At 49.0% G+C, this 18,087-nt stretch overlaps 6 protein-coding genes across 6 annotated transcripts; all 6 read left to right on the forward strand.

The window, feature by feature from the left end:
• The first annotated feature begins 989 nt into the window (after positions 1-989).
• Positions 990-4,616, forward strand: AFUA_6G13060 (uncharacterized protein). The gene is made up of 2 exons (XM_746090.2): positions 990-1,460; positions 1,517-4,616. Exon 2 carries the CDS (start codon positions 1,794-1,796, stop codon positions 4,065-4,067), a length of 2,274 nt encoding a protein of 757 aa, XP_751183.1. The 5' UTR covers positions 990-1,460; positions 1,517-1,793; the 3' UTR covers positions 4,068-4,616.
• Positions 4,617-4,897: 281 nt separating this feature from the next.
• On the forward strand, positions 4,898-7,470 carry AFUA_6G13070 (putative UDP-galactose transporter). The gene is made up of 5 exons (XM_746091.2): positions 4,898-4,978; positions 5,035-5,613; positions 5,720-5,749; positions 5,810-6,784; positions 6,845-7,470. The coding sequence occupies exons 2-5, from the start codon at positions 5,545-5,547 to the stop codon at positions 7,160-7,162; spliced, it is 1,392 nt and encodes a 463-aa protein (XP_751184.2). The 5' UTR covers positions 4,898-4,978; positions 5,035-5,544; the 3' UTR covers positions 7,163-7,470.
• An 11-nt stretch (positions 7,471-7,481) lies between these two features.
• AFUA_6G13080 (uncharacterized protein) lies at positions 7,482-12,590 on the forward strand (the record flags this gene model as incomplete). The annotated part of the gene is made up of 12 exons (XM_077805112.1): positions 7,482-7,925; positions 7,995-8,120; positions 8,168-9,179; positions 9,229-9,410; positions 9,461-10,149; positions 10,206-10,781; positions 10,832-10,986; positions 11,038-11,135; positions 11,193-11,399; positions 11,451-11,628; positions 11,681-11,853; positions 11,902-12,590. Exons 1-12 carry the CDS (start codon positions 7,664-7,666, stop codon positions 12,588-12,590), a joined length of 4,347 nt encoding a protein of 1,448 aa, XP_077661243.1. The 5' UTR covers positions 7,482-7,663.
• A 713-nt stretch (positions 12,591-13,303) lies between these two features.
• AFUA_6G13090 (uncharacterized protein) lies at positions 13,304-15,433 on the forward strand (the record flags this gene model as incomplete). The annotated part of the gene is made up of 4 exons (XM_746093.1): positions 13,304-13,468; positions 13,530-13,577; positions 13,635-14,256; positions 14,313-15,433. The coding sequence occupies 4 exons, from the start codon at positions 13,304-13,306 to the stop codon at positions 15,431-15,433; spliced, it is 1,956 nt and encodes a 651-aa protein (XP_751186.1).
• Positions 15,434-15,558: 125 nt separating this feature from the next.
• Positions 15,559-16,706, forward strand: AFUA_6G13100 (Mg-dependent acid phosphatase; the record flags this gene model as incomplete). The annotated part of the gene is made up of 2 exons (XM_746094.2): positions 15,559-16,201; positions 16,271-16,706. The coding sequence occupies exons 1-2, from the start codon at positions 16,008-16,010 to the stop codon at positions 16,704-16,706; spliced, it is 630 nt and encodes a 209-aa protein (XP_751187.1). The 5' UTR covers positions 15,559-16,007.
• Positions 16,707-17,131: 425 nt separating this feature from the next.
• AFUA_6G13110 (transferase hexapeptide domain protein) lies at positions 17,132-17,860 on the forward strand (the record flags this gene model as incomplete). The annotated part of the gene is made up of 1 exon (XM_746095.1): positions 17,132-17,860. One exon carries the CDS (start codon positions 17,132-17,134, stop codon positions 17,858-17,860), a length of 729 nt encoding a protein of 242 aa, XP_751188.1.
• Positions 17,861-18,087: the final 227 nt, after the last annotated feature.

Below are 18,087 nucleotides of genomic sequence, written 5' to 3' on the forward strand. Positions count from 1 at the left end.
GAGTGTGGCCTTGGTGAGCGGGAGGGTGATCGACGTCGATTTCGACTTTAATCAGGAAATTCAGGACTGATGCAAGCCAAATAATAGTTCAAGCCATGAACCAGTTCCTGGCACGGGGTAGCTCCATAATTAATATCTAGCACTATTATTATTTGGCCCCATCGATCGAGTTGGTGGCAGAACCAGTGTTGGATGAAGTCCCAAGCGAGTGGTTTTACCCCTTAAACTCTCTTGTCAGTGTCCACCCTTTTTCTCGGAATTGCTGGCACAACCAATGCCCGTTATTATTATTCCGTGCAGTTTTGTCGTGCCTACTCCGTATTGTCTCCAGTCGCCGAGTTGATATCATACAAAGCAAAGGTACATCCGAGGAAAGCCATGATCATGGAGAGACGTCAATAAATTCGCAGACAGGAGACTGATTATCGTTGAAGCATTCCGCGTGGAATAGCACGTGTCAAAATCAAAAGCGCCCAATACGTCTCATTGTGTCCCGATCCGAAGGACGATCACGAATCCATGCTCCGACTATTGAATTCTTAGAAAACTTCCTGGAAACTACAGAAAGTATGCAGAGGGGAGCAGAACGCTATCTTTCCTCGCTTTTCAGGTTGATCTTCAAACCGAGGACCAATACACCCGTACTGTCGGACTTGATACTATTAATAACCCCTGAGAATCCCAGCATGCTGTACTCGACATGGAGTAACCCATCCCTAGTCTAATGTAGACATTTTTTACTTTCTGCCTGAAATGCGGCTCTGGTTCTCCGTACAACTGTTCTAAAATATTCAATTACCTAGCCGCTAATCTCGAGGCACTAACTTCTAACAGACTTAGATGGGTTTTTTTCAATTAGTTGAACCATGGAGTCCATCCATCCATTGACGCATCGCCCCGCCGCGTGCCTGTCGATGATTTCCTTTCCTGTATGTACTAGCTGACGCTATACCCATTACACGGCCTCTACCAAGGCTCACACAAGTCTCATTTCAACCATACATGCCGTCTTCTGTGCATTGCTATTTGATGCAGCTAAGAACCAGCCCAAGGTGATAGTGGTAGCACTGCAATCTACGGAGTAGATATCACACAGGTACTTAGCGCTTGGGCGGTGTTGCTCACCTTGGACGTCCCACAGTCCACACAGCCCACTTTTCCTATGACAAATTAAACTCGTACGATACTTTGGCGGATTTCCCTCAACTCCTTTCTCTGTCAAGTATCGGATGTGGTTTAGCCAATGCCGTTAAGATGTGGGCGCTTGAACAACCTTTTTCCTTCCTATCGTTACCCCTTAACTGGAAGCGGAAGCTCCTCAGGTACTTCCCTCTTCGTCCCCAGATACCAGACGATCAACCAATAGCGCCAACCGAATACCCAGGCTCGCACGGCCTGAAATTGGTGTCCCACTCGACTCCCTGTTCACTTGTTCTTGTGCATCATTGAAAAGCATAAGGGTGACCTCTCCAAGGATGTTGCTGTTGCGAAGCTGACCTCTGATTCCTTTTCGAAGATCTATTACCCATACTGTACTTCTACTTCCTCGTTATCCTATATCTCCTTTAGAGGTTGCTTAACCATCCGAAATCCAACGATCTTCCCAAAGGCCGCCCTTGGAAAGCAAAAGAGCAGCCTTTTTTAAACGCCTTTGCGATAACAGCCGACGAAGACGACGTGCCAGATTTGAGTTGCAACATTTTGAGATTGCTCCTTGACCTCAGTCCCGACCTCGATTTCCCTTCGCAGAACTATTACATCTGCTGCCGTGGTCCGGCAACAGGAATTGCGTTATGTCTCAGCCGTCATTGCCAATTCCGCTGAGGTCGTCGAGTATGAATGCTCAGACTACAGGAAGGCGAACGAGCAACAGGAGCCAGGAGAACCTGAGATGCGAGAAGTCATCGAAAGCCCACAAGATATTGGGAACGACAGATATTTCATTTCAGGAACATAAACAAGATGACACCAGGAGGAATCCCCGAGCCAGTTTCATGAGAACATCAGAAAACAAATCGACAAAAAGCGGCACATTCGTCCCTTTTCCGTCGGCCAATCTTGACACAACCCTATCACCCCAGCACCTTCGCGTCAGAGCATCGTCCCCGCTTTTGGGACAAGAGTATTTGTCCCAAGATGTTAGTCCTCCTCTTCCGAAATCATCAAAGAAAGTCCATCAGTTCGGGTCATCGTCGACTCTTTTCTCCTATTTCAGTTCGAGAGAACCCACCGTTGAGCAGAGTTCGTCACCTCTGAGCACCGGGGCAGCAACAAGGAGTGGCGAGTCGCAACTGGGTGGTGCCAGCCCGGGCCGAGGATCAAATCTAGATTCAAGAATGAACCCAAGGCCAGCCAAAACACCCGTCAAGGAATCAAAGCGGAAAATGCGGCCACCAAGGATTGATCTTTCTCTACTGTTTCCCAAACCACGAGACACTGCCGCGCCTCTTTTGTCCCCGCAGCGCCTGACGAGCTCTCCGTCTCCAATCTCAGTGACTTCTGAATATCCTTCCGCTCAAATGAAAGCGCCAGAACCGCCTACAGTTGCGAAGCGACTGACGAAAACACCACCCACACGAGCGCGTGCCGGTCAGTTAAATACCCTTCAGGAGAACGATAACGTAAAAACAACAGCAGATCGAGAGTCAAAGAATATGGATTACCCGGGCACGCCCTTTGAACGAACGGTGAGGACTAGCGAATTCGATATGGCCCTTGACAAGTATTATGACTCCAAAAGTCTTAAGTCTATCAAATCAGCGCAATCCGGGCCATCTGTCTTGCGTCCACAAAGCTCAGAAAATACACAAGCACCTGGTCCCCAATCCGCCGAGAAAGCGTTGCGGGGGATGTCCAGTGGCTCTGTTGGAGGCTGGAGTAAAGAAACATACTTGTCTCCAAAAGCCTGCGCCTTTCCGAAACCAAACCGCAAATCCCACTCGTCAAGCACACGCAAGTCTGCCTCGCGGGAAGACTCGGCCGTCGACAAGGGCTTAATGTCAAAGAAAAGCAGCAAGAGCACATTGAGAAATGTAGATTTAAACAACTCCAGCGTTCTGTGCCTTTCGTCCTCGGAAGATGAAAGCGATGGGGATGAGGAGCGAAGCAAGGGCATAGGCGAACCTCACAATCCCACAGCAAGAGACAGCATCGTCACATCTGAAGACGAGTTTGACGCAGAGATCTGTATGGCCTCCGCTGCGCAAGCCACACGAGCCTCGACATTACGACGAGTAGAATTATCCAAGCTGTCCAGCAAGGGTAGCCCACAGATCCTCTCGAACAACTCATCTACTCATCGAAACCAATCAATGTCTTCCGCGGGCAAATTATCTTCTTCGACAAAGAATAGCCGATCTCGTCGGTCAAGTGGCATACCTACCATCTCTGAGCCTGATAGTGATGATATCTTTAGCCAATTCAGGAATCCGCCACTATCTCAAAAAGAACGCGATAGGAGAAGTCGAGTGATGGCAGTGACAAGACAGGAAGAACATCTTCTCGAGGCGATGAGACAGCGGAAAGGGAAGATCACACCGAGTATATTTCAGCAGGCACAGTATAACACCAGCCTCGAGCCTGACCAGGGTTCAATGCTTTCCTCGCCCTCCCGTGACTCTTTCTACGGCTCGCACACCTTCTTGCGATTAAGTCCGGGGCTGCCACCTCAGCGTCCGTCACGTGCAGATCAAGGTGCAACCTACCATGACAAGGACGGTACTATTCCTCAGGGTGCTGCTTCTGATGCTGAACAGAAAACGATCAACTCAAATCGCGCAAGCGTGGCGTACTCTGAAAGCCTACCATCCCCCGCTACCAGCGGGGCATCACCGCTGACCCCGACACTGCCTATACACCGATTCTCACCCCTTCCATCACAGAAACCGCCCCCACATCGCCCTCCTCCCGCAGTGCCTCACGCTCAGAGAAGGCACTCCAGAAGACGCACAGATAGCAGCGAGGCGATTGCCTTAGACGCAACTGAAGAGTCGGGAGAGGCAAATGAGTTCCCAATCTGGGCACTTGACTGGAACCAAGCCAGTCGCAGTTTAGCTGCTGTACACTAGATAGGTGGTGACATTTGTTGATTTTCTTTCCCTTATCTTGTATCTCGCACATCTGGAGCTGCCACTCACTCATGATCTCTCATTACTTTGTTCTTGTTTATATCATGTTTCTTCCACGTCATTCCCTCCACACCAGGCGGATCATCTCTTATGTCAGAGCATTGTCGATGCTCCACTGCAAGATTGCAACATATACCACATGACTTTAAGTATATTTCTTTGAATCTGACAATCCCTTGCATACAAGGCATATCATCTCAACATTCCACTGCAATACCCCATATAAGGAAGGCAAACGACAAGTCTACATTGAATTACGCTGGTTTAGTGACTCTCTTACTTCAGATCTAGACAATTTTGCAACCTAAGTGACTACTCTGTGTACAAAGCCGATCGTGTATCACCCTAAGGCTCCAAGTCAAGCAAAGCAAGCAAATGCATTCACTGGTGGGAAACTCGTTCCAGTACGCGATTTAATCAGGGTCAGTGTGTAGAACTTCTGTTAAGGATAGTGTCACAGGCCCACGATCCAGGCTGTGTACTGCTAGGGTGATGTGGCTTGCCAGCTTGCAGCGAAGGAGCACCTTCAGACTAAAGTTGGAGGCGAGGAGGACCCGACCCATTGTGAGACGAGACTGGGCTCTGACGTCAGACCCTAAGGTCAAGTCAAAGGATTTCGAAGTAACAAATTAACGGATAACAACTAGGTAATAATAATGGCAAAGGTTGCTTTCCATGTAGTTGATCAATCATGTTAACTGATTCATTGGACTATTTTTCTTTGTGGCTCGTCCAAAAAAACTGGTGAGCTGGTGGACTTCGGATCATCAGTATTCTGTTACTGGCGATCGGTGGACAAGGGGGAGTCAAGGCTCAAGGCTCAGTATTATTACCATAGACTTGCAGAGTAGGTAGACCTCTCCGTGGCCCGCACACCGCCCCCAGCTGGTAATTTGTGGTACCCCAGAATCCACACAGAATCAGTGATTGCTCCCCGGTGGACTCCTTGTCTGAATCTTGGAAGGTACTCATCGCAGTGGAGGACTCTATTTATGCTGAGAACCGCTTGCTGGCCAGGCCATTTTGATTCTTGGTCTTCGCTTTTTATCTACGCTATCTGACGTCGTCGTTTTCATTCCATCTGGCCGCCTTGTGCAGTGTCACCCCCGGTTTTTCTTTTGAAATACGCGCTACGAGGGGCTTTTGTCTAGCACGCTGAGGACAAACGCCGCTTTTTGTCCTGCCCCAGCGGCAGTTTGCTGGCGGACTGCAAGGCCTAGTTTGAAAAACCGTGAGAGCTTTCCCCTTTCCTGTTCATCGGCACGCGCACAACCTATTTCGCGACCCTCGGCATTTTCTCAACGTCCCTTTCTTCCGAATAAGAAACACAGGCCAAAATCAGCAACAACCTACATCTTCCCGTGGGTTGCGTTGCGAACACTTGTCAGGGGCTGGCACCAGCGATAGTGTTGTCACAATGGGGGAACACACTCGGGGCCAGTCTTCAGGGAAGGGAGGTGTTTTGAGACGTTGTTCTTGGATATTGGTTAGTCTTCCTCGAGGCCTCTTGGTTGGACTGCGTGTTTCTTTTTGAACTTCACCGAGTCAGAACTTGAGGTTTAAGTTACTATTTACTGACTTCTCCTTTGTAGCTGACGGTCCAATATACGGCGTTTGTACTGGTAAGTTTTTCTTCGACTTGGGGCAAGAGTGACACCCAGCTAAACTCTACTCTATAACAGCTTTTGCATTATTCCCGAGTCATGCCTCCCACTGGAGGTAAGCGATACCTCACGTCTACCGCAGTCTTTCTCAACGAAGTCACCAAGCTTGCGATTTCCTTGACGGTGGCCCTCTACGAAGTTTCGAGATCAGCTCCCCCATCGATGCCTGCAACGTCGCTCCTCTCTTCGCTGACCGGTACTGTGTTCTCCGGTGACAGTTGGAAACTTGCCATTCCTGCCAGCTTATACACACTCGCGAACTCTTTGCAATATATTGCACTTTCCAACTTGCAGGCCGCAAACTTCCAGGTGATGTACCAGTTGAAACTCCTCGTCGGCTCCATTTGTGGCCTTGTTCTCCTGAAGAGAGCTATACCGCTGCGTAAATGGGGTTTCCTGATTCTTCTTCTCGTCGGCGTCTATCTTGTGCAAATGCCAGATGGAGCCACCGATGAAATCTCACTTGATCACGAGGCCGTGCATCACTCTTTCCCCCGCTCATTCGAAGAATGGAAAGCTGTTAGAGGAAAACGAGCCAATTTGCACAAGCGTTCAGCAACCTACGAGGGCATCGAAGAGGACCTATTGACGGCTATGCCGCGATTGAACAGCACAGTTGGTCTGCTGGCCACGATTGGGGCCTGCGTCGCTTCGGGGCTCGCCGGGGTATACTTTGAAAAAGTACTAAAAGACAGCGTAAAATCCACCTCTTTGTGGGTGCGTAATGTGCAGTTGTCCGTATATTCTTTGTTCCCAGCCCTCTTCATCGGTGTCGTCTTCCTCGATGGGGAAAAGGTCGCCGCAAACGGCTTCTTTGAGGGCTATAATTGGGTTGTTTGGTCCACTATCATGGTTCAGGCTATTGGGGGAATCACGACCTCTTTCTGTATCAGCCATGCATACAAGGACGCAAGAAACGTGGCCACTGCTATTAGCATTGTTCTCAGCACTTTGGGGAGTATGTGGTTGTTTGGTTTCGAACTCACAGGGAACGTATGTATCTCACTCAATCACGAACTTCTGCACATGGTTACTGATGTTTGACTCCTTCAGTTCATCCTTGGGACTTTCGCGGTGCTTGTGGCCACATTCCTCTATGAGGATTCTAGCTTAGATTCCAGTCCTACTAAAGCTCACAGCATCCGTCCGCCTCCAATTCGGATCGAGCGGTTTGAGAAGGAAGCCAAGAGCGACGAGACTTCACCTGTCGCAGGTCCGCAGGACGAATTCTCGATAAAGCTGCCGAGCACCCCATTCCTGTCTCAAGCTGGGTTGTCCACCTCCAGACCCACGTCGCCAGGCGTTGCTAGAATCAGCTCTGGTCGCACTGCAAGTGGCGGTTATTTCGATAAGCAGTCACGGGACGAGTGAGCCTACCGACTTCCAAACAAATCCCGCATTCTCCTTGTCAATATTCAGCGTTGATCCGGTATCCGTGATATCGAGAAGTAAATAAGAGTGCCTGACTCCGAGTCATTGCATTTCTTTTGGAGGAAAGTGTAGCGAAGTCCTTGTACTCTATACCTTTTGTGACCATGGTTTGATTTTGGTTATTATATCTTCATATAGCGTGAGTCATGGGGGATGTCCTGATATGCATGAATGTACAAGTTTGAATGAATGGATATGAACGAGCTTGACGTCGAGCTTATCGTCCCAAGGATATTAAACAGCACTTGATTCAATAATTATTTTGTTGACTCCTCTGTATCAAGTTTTCCCACGTGCTCTTCTCGCCTGGGGCATCTATACCCATCCGCCTGCCCCCCTCCCTCATTCCGGGCTTGCTGTTGTTCCACTGAATCTCTTGCACTCATCTTCCACGGTTAAAGCTTCTCGGAGCTTAGCACTGTCTGTCCTTTATCGATCATTATGGGGCGCAAATGCCACCAGCCCTTCTCGATATCACAGCATAGTGCTTCCAATCAAAGGCCGATGGGTGCAAGGCGGCCCCAACTTGGGCTGCCGGCATCAAAGGCAATCATCAATCAGAGACTTATTGAAGGCGCTCAGATCCCTCAGCCTTGGAACAGACCTCGAGGATATGGATCTGGGAACGTCGAGCCCCATAGCCAGCTTGTTGATCCGGAGTTGCAATCCTTCCGTAGTGATGATCATGAGCTGGACGCCTTTGGTGAGTGGCTCGGAGTGCGACGAGTTCAATACAATGGCGCCGTGAATCAAGTTGACTGAAAGATTCCAGACCTCGAACTACTTGCTCAGTCAGATGAAAGCAACCAGAACCCACTGAGGCAACCGGCTAAGTTAAACTTTGCATCAGTCCAGCCTAGAAATGATAGCACGAAGCAGGTATCCCGATTTTTCCAGAGTACGCTCATGCCTCGCCTATCCTGTATAAGAAGCTAATGAACGCAGCGAGCTCCAATATAACGCCACTCCGAAGCTTAGATTCTAGCTCATCAGATGTAGGCCTAGCGTCGCCTTCTAGTCCACTCAGTCGATTGCAGCCCGGAAAGACGATTATGACACGTCGGGAGCAAGAGTGTCAAGCCACCGGGCGTTCGAGACAGTACCACGAAGACCAATTATCGCTTGAGGAAGAATCGCCATCGCACAGAAGTTCTACAGTATCAATTGGTGCAGCACAATGTAAAGAAAGCCCCTTGAAAAACATCCCCATGTCAGTTAGAGGAATTGTCCTTGTCTCAGTACATGAGCTCCCGGAAAGCTACAGGTCCATCTTTCAATTCCCCGTATTCAATGCTGTACAGTCAAAATGTTTTCAGAGTGTCTACAAGACTGACGACAATATTGTGCTGTCAGCTCCTACTGGAAGTGGTAAGACTGTCATCATGGAATTGGCGATCTGTCGTCTGCTCAGCACTTTGAAAGATGAGCGCTTCAAGGTCGTCTATCAGGCGCCGACCAAATCCCTCTGTTCCGAGCGATTTCGGGACTGGAGCAGGAAGTTCATGTCGTTGGGACTCCAGTGTGCGGAGCTAACTGGCGACACTGATCATACCCAGCTCAGAAGTGTTCAGAACAGTCAGATCATCGTTACTACACCAGAGAAGTGGGACAGCATGACTCGGAAGTGGAAAGATCATGCACGCTTGATGCAATTGGTAAAGCTCTTCCTGATTGATGAGGTTCACATTCTCAAGGAGGCTCGTGGTGCGACGCTGGAAGCGGTTGTGTCGAGAATGAAGACATTCGGGTCGAATGTCCGCTTCGTCGCTCTGAGTGCTACGGTCCCAAACTCGGAGGATATTGCGTGCTGGCTCGGTAAAGATGCAATGAATCAACACGTACCAGCACACCGAGAGCACTTTGGGGAGGATTTTCGTCCCGTCAAGCTCCAGAAGTTTGTGTACGGTTATCAGTCATACAGCAATGATTTTGCCTTCGACAAGTTATGCGGTTCGAAGTAAGCACGCAAATATCGTCCTGTCGCGGATGTTTACTGAGGTTCATAGGCTTCCCGATGTTCTAGGTACGCACTCATGTAGGAAGCCAATCATGATTTTCTGTTGTACTAGGAATTCGTGCGTCGCTACCGCAAAAGAGCTTGCTCGTCTATGGTCCATGACCAACCCTCCGGCAAGGTTATGGAAAGCATCTGGGAAGCATCTCGAAGCCCACAATGCAGACCTCAGAAGTATGCACTGATCTCGAGTTCATGGTTACGGAGCTAACTGGACGGCACAGCCACGCTGATGGCAGGAGTCGCATTTCATCACGCCGGCCTCGACCCTGCTGATCGCCACACCGTTGAGTCTGGGTATCTGCAGGGACATATCGCCGTCATTTGCTGTACCTCAACCCTGGCAGTTGGGGTCAATCTTCCATGCTACCTTGTCATAATCAAAGGTACAGTAGGTTGGCAGGATGGTGGCTGCAAGGAATACTCCGATCTCGAAATGATGCAGATGCTTGGCCGAGCTGGTCGGCCTCAATTTGACGACAGCGCTATTGCAGTGATCATGACGAGAAAGGACCGAGTTCAACATTACGAGAAACTCATATCTGGATGTAAGACACTTGAGAGCTGTTTGCACCTCAACCTGATCGACCACTTGAACGCCGAGATTGGGTTAGGTACTGTCGTTGATGTCGATTCTGCAGTCAGATGGCTGGCGGGTACTTTCCTGTTTATCAGGCTGAGAAGAAATCCAAAGCACTATCAGCTGAAGGAAAGGGCCACAAAGGATGATGAAGACGAAATTCTTAGGCAGATTTGCGAAAGGAACATCAAACTTCTGCAAGAGACTGGACTAGTGGCTTCTGACCATCTCCAGTCCACACCCTTCGGAGATGCCATGGCTCGGTACTATGTACAGTTCGATACCATGAAGACTTTACTCGCGCTGAAACCTCACGCAACTGTATCTCAAGTGGTAGGTCAGCCGGTCCTCTGTTTGACGATAGGAGAAACTCTAATGGCTTTATTCAGCTATCTGCAATTGCGGAGGCAGAAGAATTCCGTGAGATACGGCTCAAGGCAGGCGAGAAGTCACTGTATAAAGAACTCAACCGGGCCAATGGCATAAGGTTCCCAGCGAAAGTTGATATAGCGCTTCCAGCTCATAAGATCCTATTGCTCATCCAGTCAGAGCTCGGTGGGGTCGAGTATCCGGACGGCGAACAATATCAGAAACACAAGTTTGCTTTTCAACAGGACAAGAACTTCGTGTTCTCTCATATCAATAGACTCATTCGATGCGTGATAGATTGCCAAATCTCGCTTGGAGACTCAATCACCGCCCGAAATGCCCTCGAGCTCGCACGCAGCTTTGGGGCCAAGGTTTGGGATAACTGTCCTCTGCAGATGAAGCAAATCGACCAAGTCGGTATCGTGGCAGTGAGAAAACTTGCGGCAGCTGGGATTACCAGCATCGATGCCCTGGAAGCTACAGAGCCCCATTGCATTGATATGATCATGAGTAGGAATCCGCCGTTTGGGATGAAACTACTTGCTCGTGTTGCCGACTTTCCTAAGCTTCGGGTGAATGTCAAGTTGGCAGGAAAGGTATCTGTCTCTGTTTTCTTCGCGAGATGGCCTTGCTGATGGCTTATAAGGAAATTAAAATCGGAAAACCTGTAAGAATACGATTCGAGGCTGAAATTGCGTTCATGAATGAGAAAACCCCTACGTTCTTCCAACGGCGACCTGTGTATGTCTGCTTTCTAGCAGAGACCTCCGACGGCCATCTGATAGATTTTCGGCGTATCAGGTATGACTGGTCAGCCTTCAAAATCGCACTATCGAGCTGACTGCCGTACAGTGCAAATAAACTTCAGCAGAGTCAGAAGATACCTCTAAGTGCAGAGTTGAAAAGTCCAGGGTTACATATAACGTGCTATGCGATGTGTGACGAGATGGGTATGTCAATCTTCTAGCTTTATCCATGCCAAATGTCATTTCGCTCAATCCCAATAGCCGGTACCTTGAGGTTTGCAGAGCTTAAGCCTGACATGCCAAATGCTTTTTTCTCATCTCGGCCAAGTCAAGCCCTGGAGTCGATGCAGCGGCCTAGGGTGAATGTTCCATCTCGCGATATCGACGACACTCCGATCAACGCAAATGATCGAGGAGCAGATGATATTGAGAATGATGATTGGCTCTTTGATGACTTGATGGATACAGGTATCCCATTACTCAACCTGCCGTGGATACAGACTTATCAATTTTGAGCAGACGTGCCAGGCAACTGGGTTGGCGTCAACCAGTCAACCAGCACATCTCGTAGTCGGGCTGAGGAGAAAGGCTCAAAAGAATGCAACTCTGCGAATTCACTTCCTGGAAATGAGAAAGGGTCGCCTCGACTAGGCAATGGCAGGTATGCATGCAACCACAGATGCAAGGACAAGACAACGTAGGTACCATCCGATTGCTATCCATCGCAAATGAAACTGAACTATGCGTAGATGCAAGCACCTCTGCTGCCGAGAAGGCCTCGAGAAGCCACCCAAACTCACTCGGAAGCAGTCTACTAACGGCAATCAGGTGAAGAGTGGGCTTAACCAGCTGACACTCTCAGCCAGCATTCCTAGAACAAAGGCTGGGAGGACCTCGACGATTGAGGCTCGGGATAAGGGTAGTGGCAAGACACACACAAAGAACGTGGAATCCACGGGCATCAACTCAGATATCACTGATACCGGGGACATTTTCCACCTCAGCTTCACCAGTCATGTCTCCAAGTCACAATGCTCTTCAAGTGACTATGGTGATGATAGCTTTGACGACTTGCCATCGCCATCAAAACTGCTAGTGGGGTTTACTACGGGCACGACTCAAGTAAACGAGAAGACCAGAGCAAATGTCAATCAATGCGATGATATTGCCGAGGCAGATGATACTTGGACCGACGTCGACGATTTGTTCACGTATACAGTTCGACCTTCTTCCACTAACTCGCCAGAACAAGTCAAAATCCACACTGGCACATCAGCCAACGGAAAGCAAGATCAGACATCAGTGCCACCGGATAACCCCGTATTTGAACGAAGTGTAGTCTCAACCAAGAACGCCATTCCAAGGGCTTCTGAGACCGACGTCGGCAAAGGGCTTGACCCATCTCGAGTCTCAGATGAGCACCGCGAACGAAAGAGGGGCCTCTCATGGCTGTGTGAAGGTGCCCTCTCTGATGAAAGGATGGAGAAAAGAACGAAGCACAATGAGCCTGGCCAGATTCCTAGCGGTCAAGTTGAAACTGCTTTAGAGATAAACACCAGCGTTCAGGGATTTGCGAATCCACCAGAGGTGCCAAAAGATTGGGATGACATCGACCCCGCTCTGCTGGATGAATTCAAAGACATTGTTAATTTTTTCTAGACGATATTATAAAGGAGAAGCAAACGTCATACAAGCGTGGAAGGCATGACATATGGAATTTGAGGCCCTGATGAGATTTATAGTGTTGTTTGTCGAAGTTCAAGGGTAAGTTACAAGGGTGGACTCGCATATCTGTATACCATATATGAGACTGTAGCAGATTCATAACTTCTTTATTAGACATTCTAACAAAGAGTGCAAGGGATTTTGTTCTTGTCTGCTACTATTCTGTTTTATGCCTTTCACTGTTTACTACTTTTGTAGAGAAGCCCAGCGAAAGCAACAGATAGCAGAAGAAAGCACAACAGTGAATGGTATCGCTAGAGTACATGGCAACCTCCGTGAAGTTCAACGCCTAGCGCGTCCTGGAGGCAGGGCATCCCACTAGATGACTTGAGATGTGATACATTCAGAGAGAAAACGACCTACCTATGTCTTTTCTCTCTCTCATTGTCCTTTGTCTGTCCACTTTCTCTGAATCCGTCAAAGACGACGAGTCAGGTATACAAGCCCTCCCATTTCCAAGAGGAGTCATGCTATCATCTTATGGTGTGTTATTCACATCGCAATCTCTGATCTCGCGAGTTAACTGTTACTTCTAGCCTCTCTAGACTTCTTTCTCACGAGATTTCCTGAGCGTGTTAGCATTGCACTTCAACCATCTTAATACTCCCTGACCATCAAGGTAAGTGCATCCTTCTGTGTCCCTCTCCATGCACATCGATCCGCGTCTTGGGTCTCTGCGAGTTCCTCACAAGGCCCAACAGTCAAGCTTCGACCCTTTCTTCGACTCGAGAACAAGTACTGACGCTTGCTTTTGGACAGGACAAACGTCCGTCAGACGGCTGCCCAAGATGGGTAAGTTGAACTACTCAGCTGTAAGTTGTCCCTTTCCAAAAAAAATCTTCGCTCTGATACAGACTAACACCGTGACAACAGAGGAAAATCACAGGCCTTAAGGCCGGACAAGCCGTATCCAAGGATTTGGTAAGTTCTTCTATAACCTGAATTCCAGAGATACATACTGACACTGTCACCTCACAGAAAAAGAGAGTCACTCCCGGCATTGGCGCGAAAGCTGCAGCAAGAGATCCGAATGTGGAAATCGACGTTTCGGGCAAGGAACTGACCGATGAAGGCTTTGCCGAATTCATTGATGACCTGATCACTTGCATGAAGTACCGCGATGAGGAACACCCTGAGGGCTCTGCCAAGGTGATCGAGTTGCATTTGCAGGGCAACCAGCTCACGATCGTATCGCTCCGGAAGCTATCTGAAGTTATCAAGCTTAGTATCGCTGATCTTCGAGAACTGGACATCTCCCATAACAACTTTGTGGTTTGCACCCCCGAAGAGCAGGAGATATGGCACCACTTTCTTGACTCGTTCAAGGACTGTTTCTTGCTCAAGAAAGTCGATTTCGGAAACAATCCACTTGGACCGAAGGGAATCGAGATCCTGGCGCGTGTTTACATGCAAAGCGACCTGGACTTTCTGGAAGCCGATGCTGATGCGGTCGTTGGGATAAACGGCGAGGGAGACCACGAAGGCGACACAATCGCAGACGGACTGGAAAATCTCAAGATCAATGGCAAGGACAACGAAGCTACCAAGAAGGTGTCCTCGAAGCAATCGCCCAAGAAGAGCAAGGTTGCACAGCAGAATGGTAAGTCAAGCATTCAGTCATCTTAAGTAGCTTACACTGACGATATGCTCTTTTAGGTTCTTCTCACCCTACTTGCGCCACGAAGAAGCTGACCTATGCAGAGCTCGAGCGATATGCCTGCACTCGAGGCCTGCGCTCGGTCCCGTTCCTTATCATTTCCAACACCAACTTGACCAGCAGTTGCGCTGTGCACCTGTCAAGCATGTTGAGCATGCATCGCAATCCTGAGCAGCTCTTGGCTTTTCTACCTAGTGGCAAAGGTCCCATCCTGCCAGAAGAAGCAGAACAATGCAAGGGCATCATATGGCTCCCGAATGACGGCCTTGGTCCGAATGAATGCAAGCTCCTTGACAAAGCCGAGTTGGTGCGCGAGTACAAGTCTAACGATGACACTGCAAACGACGAGCTTAGTGGGGACGATGGCCAGAATGCGGCACAGCGCAAGCTGCAAAAAAAGCTGGACATCGAGCACGCCAGACTCGCCAAGAGAGTGTGTATTGAGGCTTTAAAGAAAGAGGGAGTACACAGCAACGATATCTGGAGAGTCGCGTTGAAGATGATGATTGTCTCCCGCGCTTTGCTTTTGAATGACAAAGATCGCGCCGTCGAAGCTCCCTCTGAGGCGGAGTCTTCAGGCGTTGGGGAGACTGATGAGACGGTCGAAGAAGAAGAAAAGGAAGCAGAAGAAACCGTCGAGCAGAGTCCAGAATACGTCTTCGACGAATATGAGCTCCTCGAAACTATTACAGCCGGGCCCTTCCATCCCGGTGCTAAGTACTTTGAGATCAACTTTCCCTCTTTGCAACAAGTTCAACAGGCTCAACAAACCAACGGCCATGACAAAGACGTCCAGTCTCGAGAGACAAAGGAATCTACGCCGCCGAGCCAGCCCACTCGCTCAGGAAAGGGTAAAAGCCATCCTAGTTCGGTCGCTCGCACCTCTCGTAAGCGAGAATGGCGTTTCGGACTGCCCTTTGCTTTCTGGCGTCAGATTATCGCGGATGCAGTCGGCGCTGACGGTATTCTCAGTTACCAGCAGCAAGTCCGCATCATGGCTTACGCTGCCGATTGGAATGCTGTAAGCTATGAGCTGACCATCAAAGGAGCAGAAGATCATCAGCAGATTTGGAAGTTCCTTGAGACTGTCAAATGCATCACCTACAGCTCTTTGACTTGAGAGTGAGATGTATCAGGCGCCCTTGAAGACCGAGAGAATCCTCCATATTAAGTACAAAGCGACGTCCTTTTCTGGAGACATGGACTCACTTATCAAAAACAAACTGGAAAAAAAAAAAGAAAAGAAAAGAAAAGAAAAGAAAAGAAAAAAACAAAAGAAAAACAAGAAAAGACGACAAAAAAAAAGAATTCAAATTTTGGGTTTATCAGGTTTCATGCTGTCATGATAAATTATTTTCGGGTTTAGCTGGACTTTTCAGGCTTCAGAAAAACAGGATGAAATAAGTTCTTGTATGTAGAGGCTGATTGAATTCACTGAACATCCGATACTCTGATCTTCTGTCTCTGTAGTCGATATTATTCAAATTCATCAGTATTAAGTGGGGACGAGTAGAAGGAGATGGAGGATCCATTGTTATCGGTTGTAGGCACGTGAAGGCACTCCGTAGTCTCTTTCTTGACCTCCCTGGACCACGGATCGGACAGCAATTGAGTTACTCGGACTAGAAGCGATAGGAAAGGTGAATTCAACAAATTCTTTCCTGTCCGCATTCTGCGCATCGCATACCAACAATATGATGAAAAACAAGAGAACAAACACCCAACCGCTAGAAGACGCATCTACCGCGCCGGCGACCTTCAATGACGGTCTTCCTCTTCCAAAATTAATTGCATTTGACTTGGACTATACATTATGGCCGTTCTGGGTTGATACGCATGTCAGCGCACCCATCAAGCCTCGCGATAACAATTCTCGATGCGTTGACAAGTATGTACCTGATTCAAGCGTTGGTGTCCATCTCCATATCCTCTTACTGACTCAGGACCTTCGCCACAGATGGAACGAATCATTCGCATTCTACCCAGCCGTCTCATCAATTGTGTACTCCTGCAAGACTCGCTCGATTCCCCTTGCGATAGCTTCTCGCACGCATGCTCCAGATTTAGCTCGCGATATGCTGAAGGCGCTCCATATTATCCCGACATTCTCGGACAATCCTGCGGCCAAAACGAAGTCAGTCCGCGCTCTGGATTACTTTGACTACGTCCAGATCTTCCCTGCCACCAAAACACAACACTTTGCGAAAATCCAGCAAGCCAGCGGAATTGCTTACGAGGATATGTTGTTCTTTGATGACGAGGCACGCAACAAGAACGTCGAGACCGAATTAGGGGTCACCTTCTGTCTGGTCAGAGATGGGATGACCAAGGAAGAAGTTGATCGCGGGGTCTGGGCCTGGAGAAAGCGAAATGGGATCAAACCAGGGGCATAGAAGCAGGGTCACGAAGACGCTTAAGCCAATAAGACGGTATGAGCATTCTGTATATATTTGATTTTATGGTGGGGATGGCGTTAGATTTGGCTGCATTGCACGGCACCGTTAGAACTTAGCTTCAAGATACCCAGAGGGGACAAGATCGCATACTAGGTCAACGATTGTTATTTGAACCATCTTTCTGGAACCGTCTTTATTGCAAATAAAACCTTAGATCGTCTACCAAAACTCTTATCTACGGTAGCTGAGAGGAGACCCATGGCGCAACAGCAATAGGGCGGAGAAGACACGGAACTCTCCCAGATTCCGCAAAAGCTTCCTGATAATCAAATACCATCACGTCAACAATAACCACAGGAAAAAAAGAGTCCCTCTCCATAAAATTCACACAGCATATCGGGAACAGCCGTTCCTCTTGAACAATGGACCCCAGGACTAGCCAGGCAAGACCTGACACACACCTCAAACCCCCAAATCCACACCAACGCGCCTCCCCCTCATCGTCAGCCTCTCCATCCCCAACACCCCGAGCTCCCGTTGCCGCCCACAATACAGCTACAGTGGCCGAATCCGTAACATTCCAAGGGACACACCCTATCTCGGTCGGCGCAGGGACAGTCATTCATCCACGCGCACGCATCTACTCCTATGACGGGCCCGTCATCATCGGCGAAGGCTGCATCATCAGCGAAAAGAGCACAATCGGCATCCCGCCGAGCACACCAACTTCACTCCCGCCCACGCCGAAAGAAGTGGTTCCAATACGGATATCGAATGGAGTGACGATCGGTCCGCTCGTGACCGTCTTCCCAGGCGCGCATATCCACTCCTTCGTTACGGTCGAGTCGCTAGCCATCATTAACCGGCGTGTGTCTCTGGGTGCGCATTCCAAGGTCTGTTCGGGCTGTGAGGTTGCGGCGAACACGGTGATAAAGGATTGGACTGTGGTTTGGGGCTCGGGGGCCGGGTCCTGTCAAAGGAGGAAACGGGCTACGGGGAAGATGAGCTCGTCTGTTGTGGCTGGGCAGGACTTGTCGGCGCCGGACGCCAAGGTGGTTGAGGATGCGCGCTTGATAGTATTACAGAAGGAGAGGGAGGTAGTGGCCAGGCTCATTGGGTCGTCTGCATCCGCTGGGGGCAGGAGGAAATGATCTTCTTGGTGCGAGAAATGATATGCACCTCCGTTGATAAGTGCTTCCTTCGTCCGATTGACGTGGACATGGCGTCGAGTCTATTGTTCGAAGGAGAAAGACATATGAGACGGCTATTCTGAACAAACAAGTATATTGGACCTGAGCGAGATTACTGCACATACAAGGGTGCATTTACGATGATATATGATCCTGTCTTTATGTTTGTTATATACCCCAGGTCATAC

This window comes from Aspergillus fumigatus, chromosome 6, assembly GCF_000002655.1.
Source record: "Aspergillus fumigatus Af293 chromosome 6, whole genome shotgun sequence".
NCBI lineage: Eukaryota > Fungi > Ascomycota > Eurotiomycetes > Eurotiales > Aspergillaceae > Aspergillus > Aspergillus fumigatus.

Excerpts from the sequence above, each read along its gene's own strand:
- AFUA_6G13060 (XM_746090.2), top strand. The coding sequence starts at position 1,794 with ATGTCTCAGCCGTCATTGCCAATTCCGCTGAGGTCGTCGAGTATGAAT.
- AFUA_6G13070 (XM_746091.2), top strand. The coding sequence starts at position 5,545 with ATGGGGGAACACACTCGGGGCCAGTCTTCAGGGAAGGGAGGTGTTTTG. Across the intron at positions 5,750-5,809 it reads AATATACGGCGTTTGTACTG|CTTTTGCATTATTCCCGAGT; the intron begins GTAAGTTTTTCT and ends ACTCTATAACAG. Across the intron at positions 6,785-6,844 it reads GTTTCGAACTCACAGGGAAC|TTCATCCTTGGGACTTTCGC; the intron begins GTATGTATCTCA and ends TGACTCCTTCAG.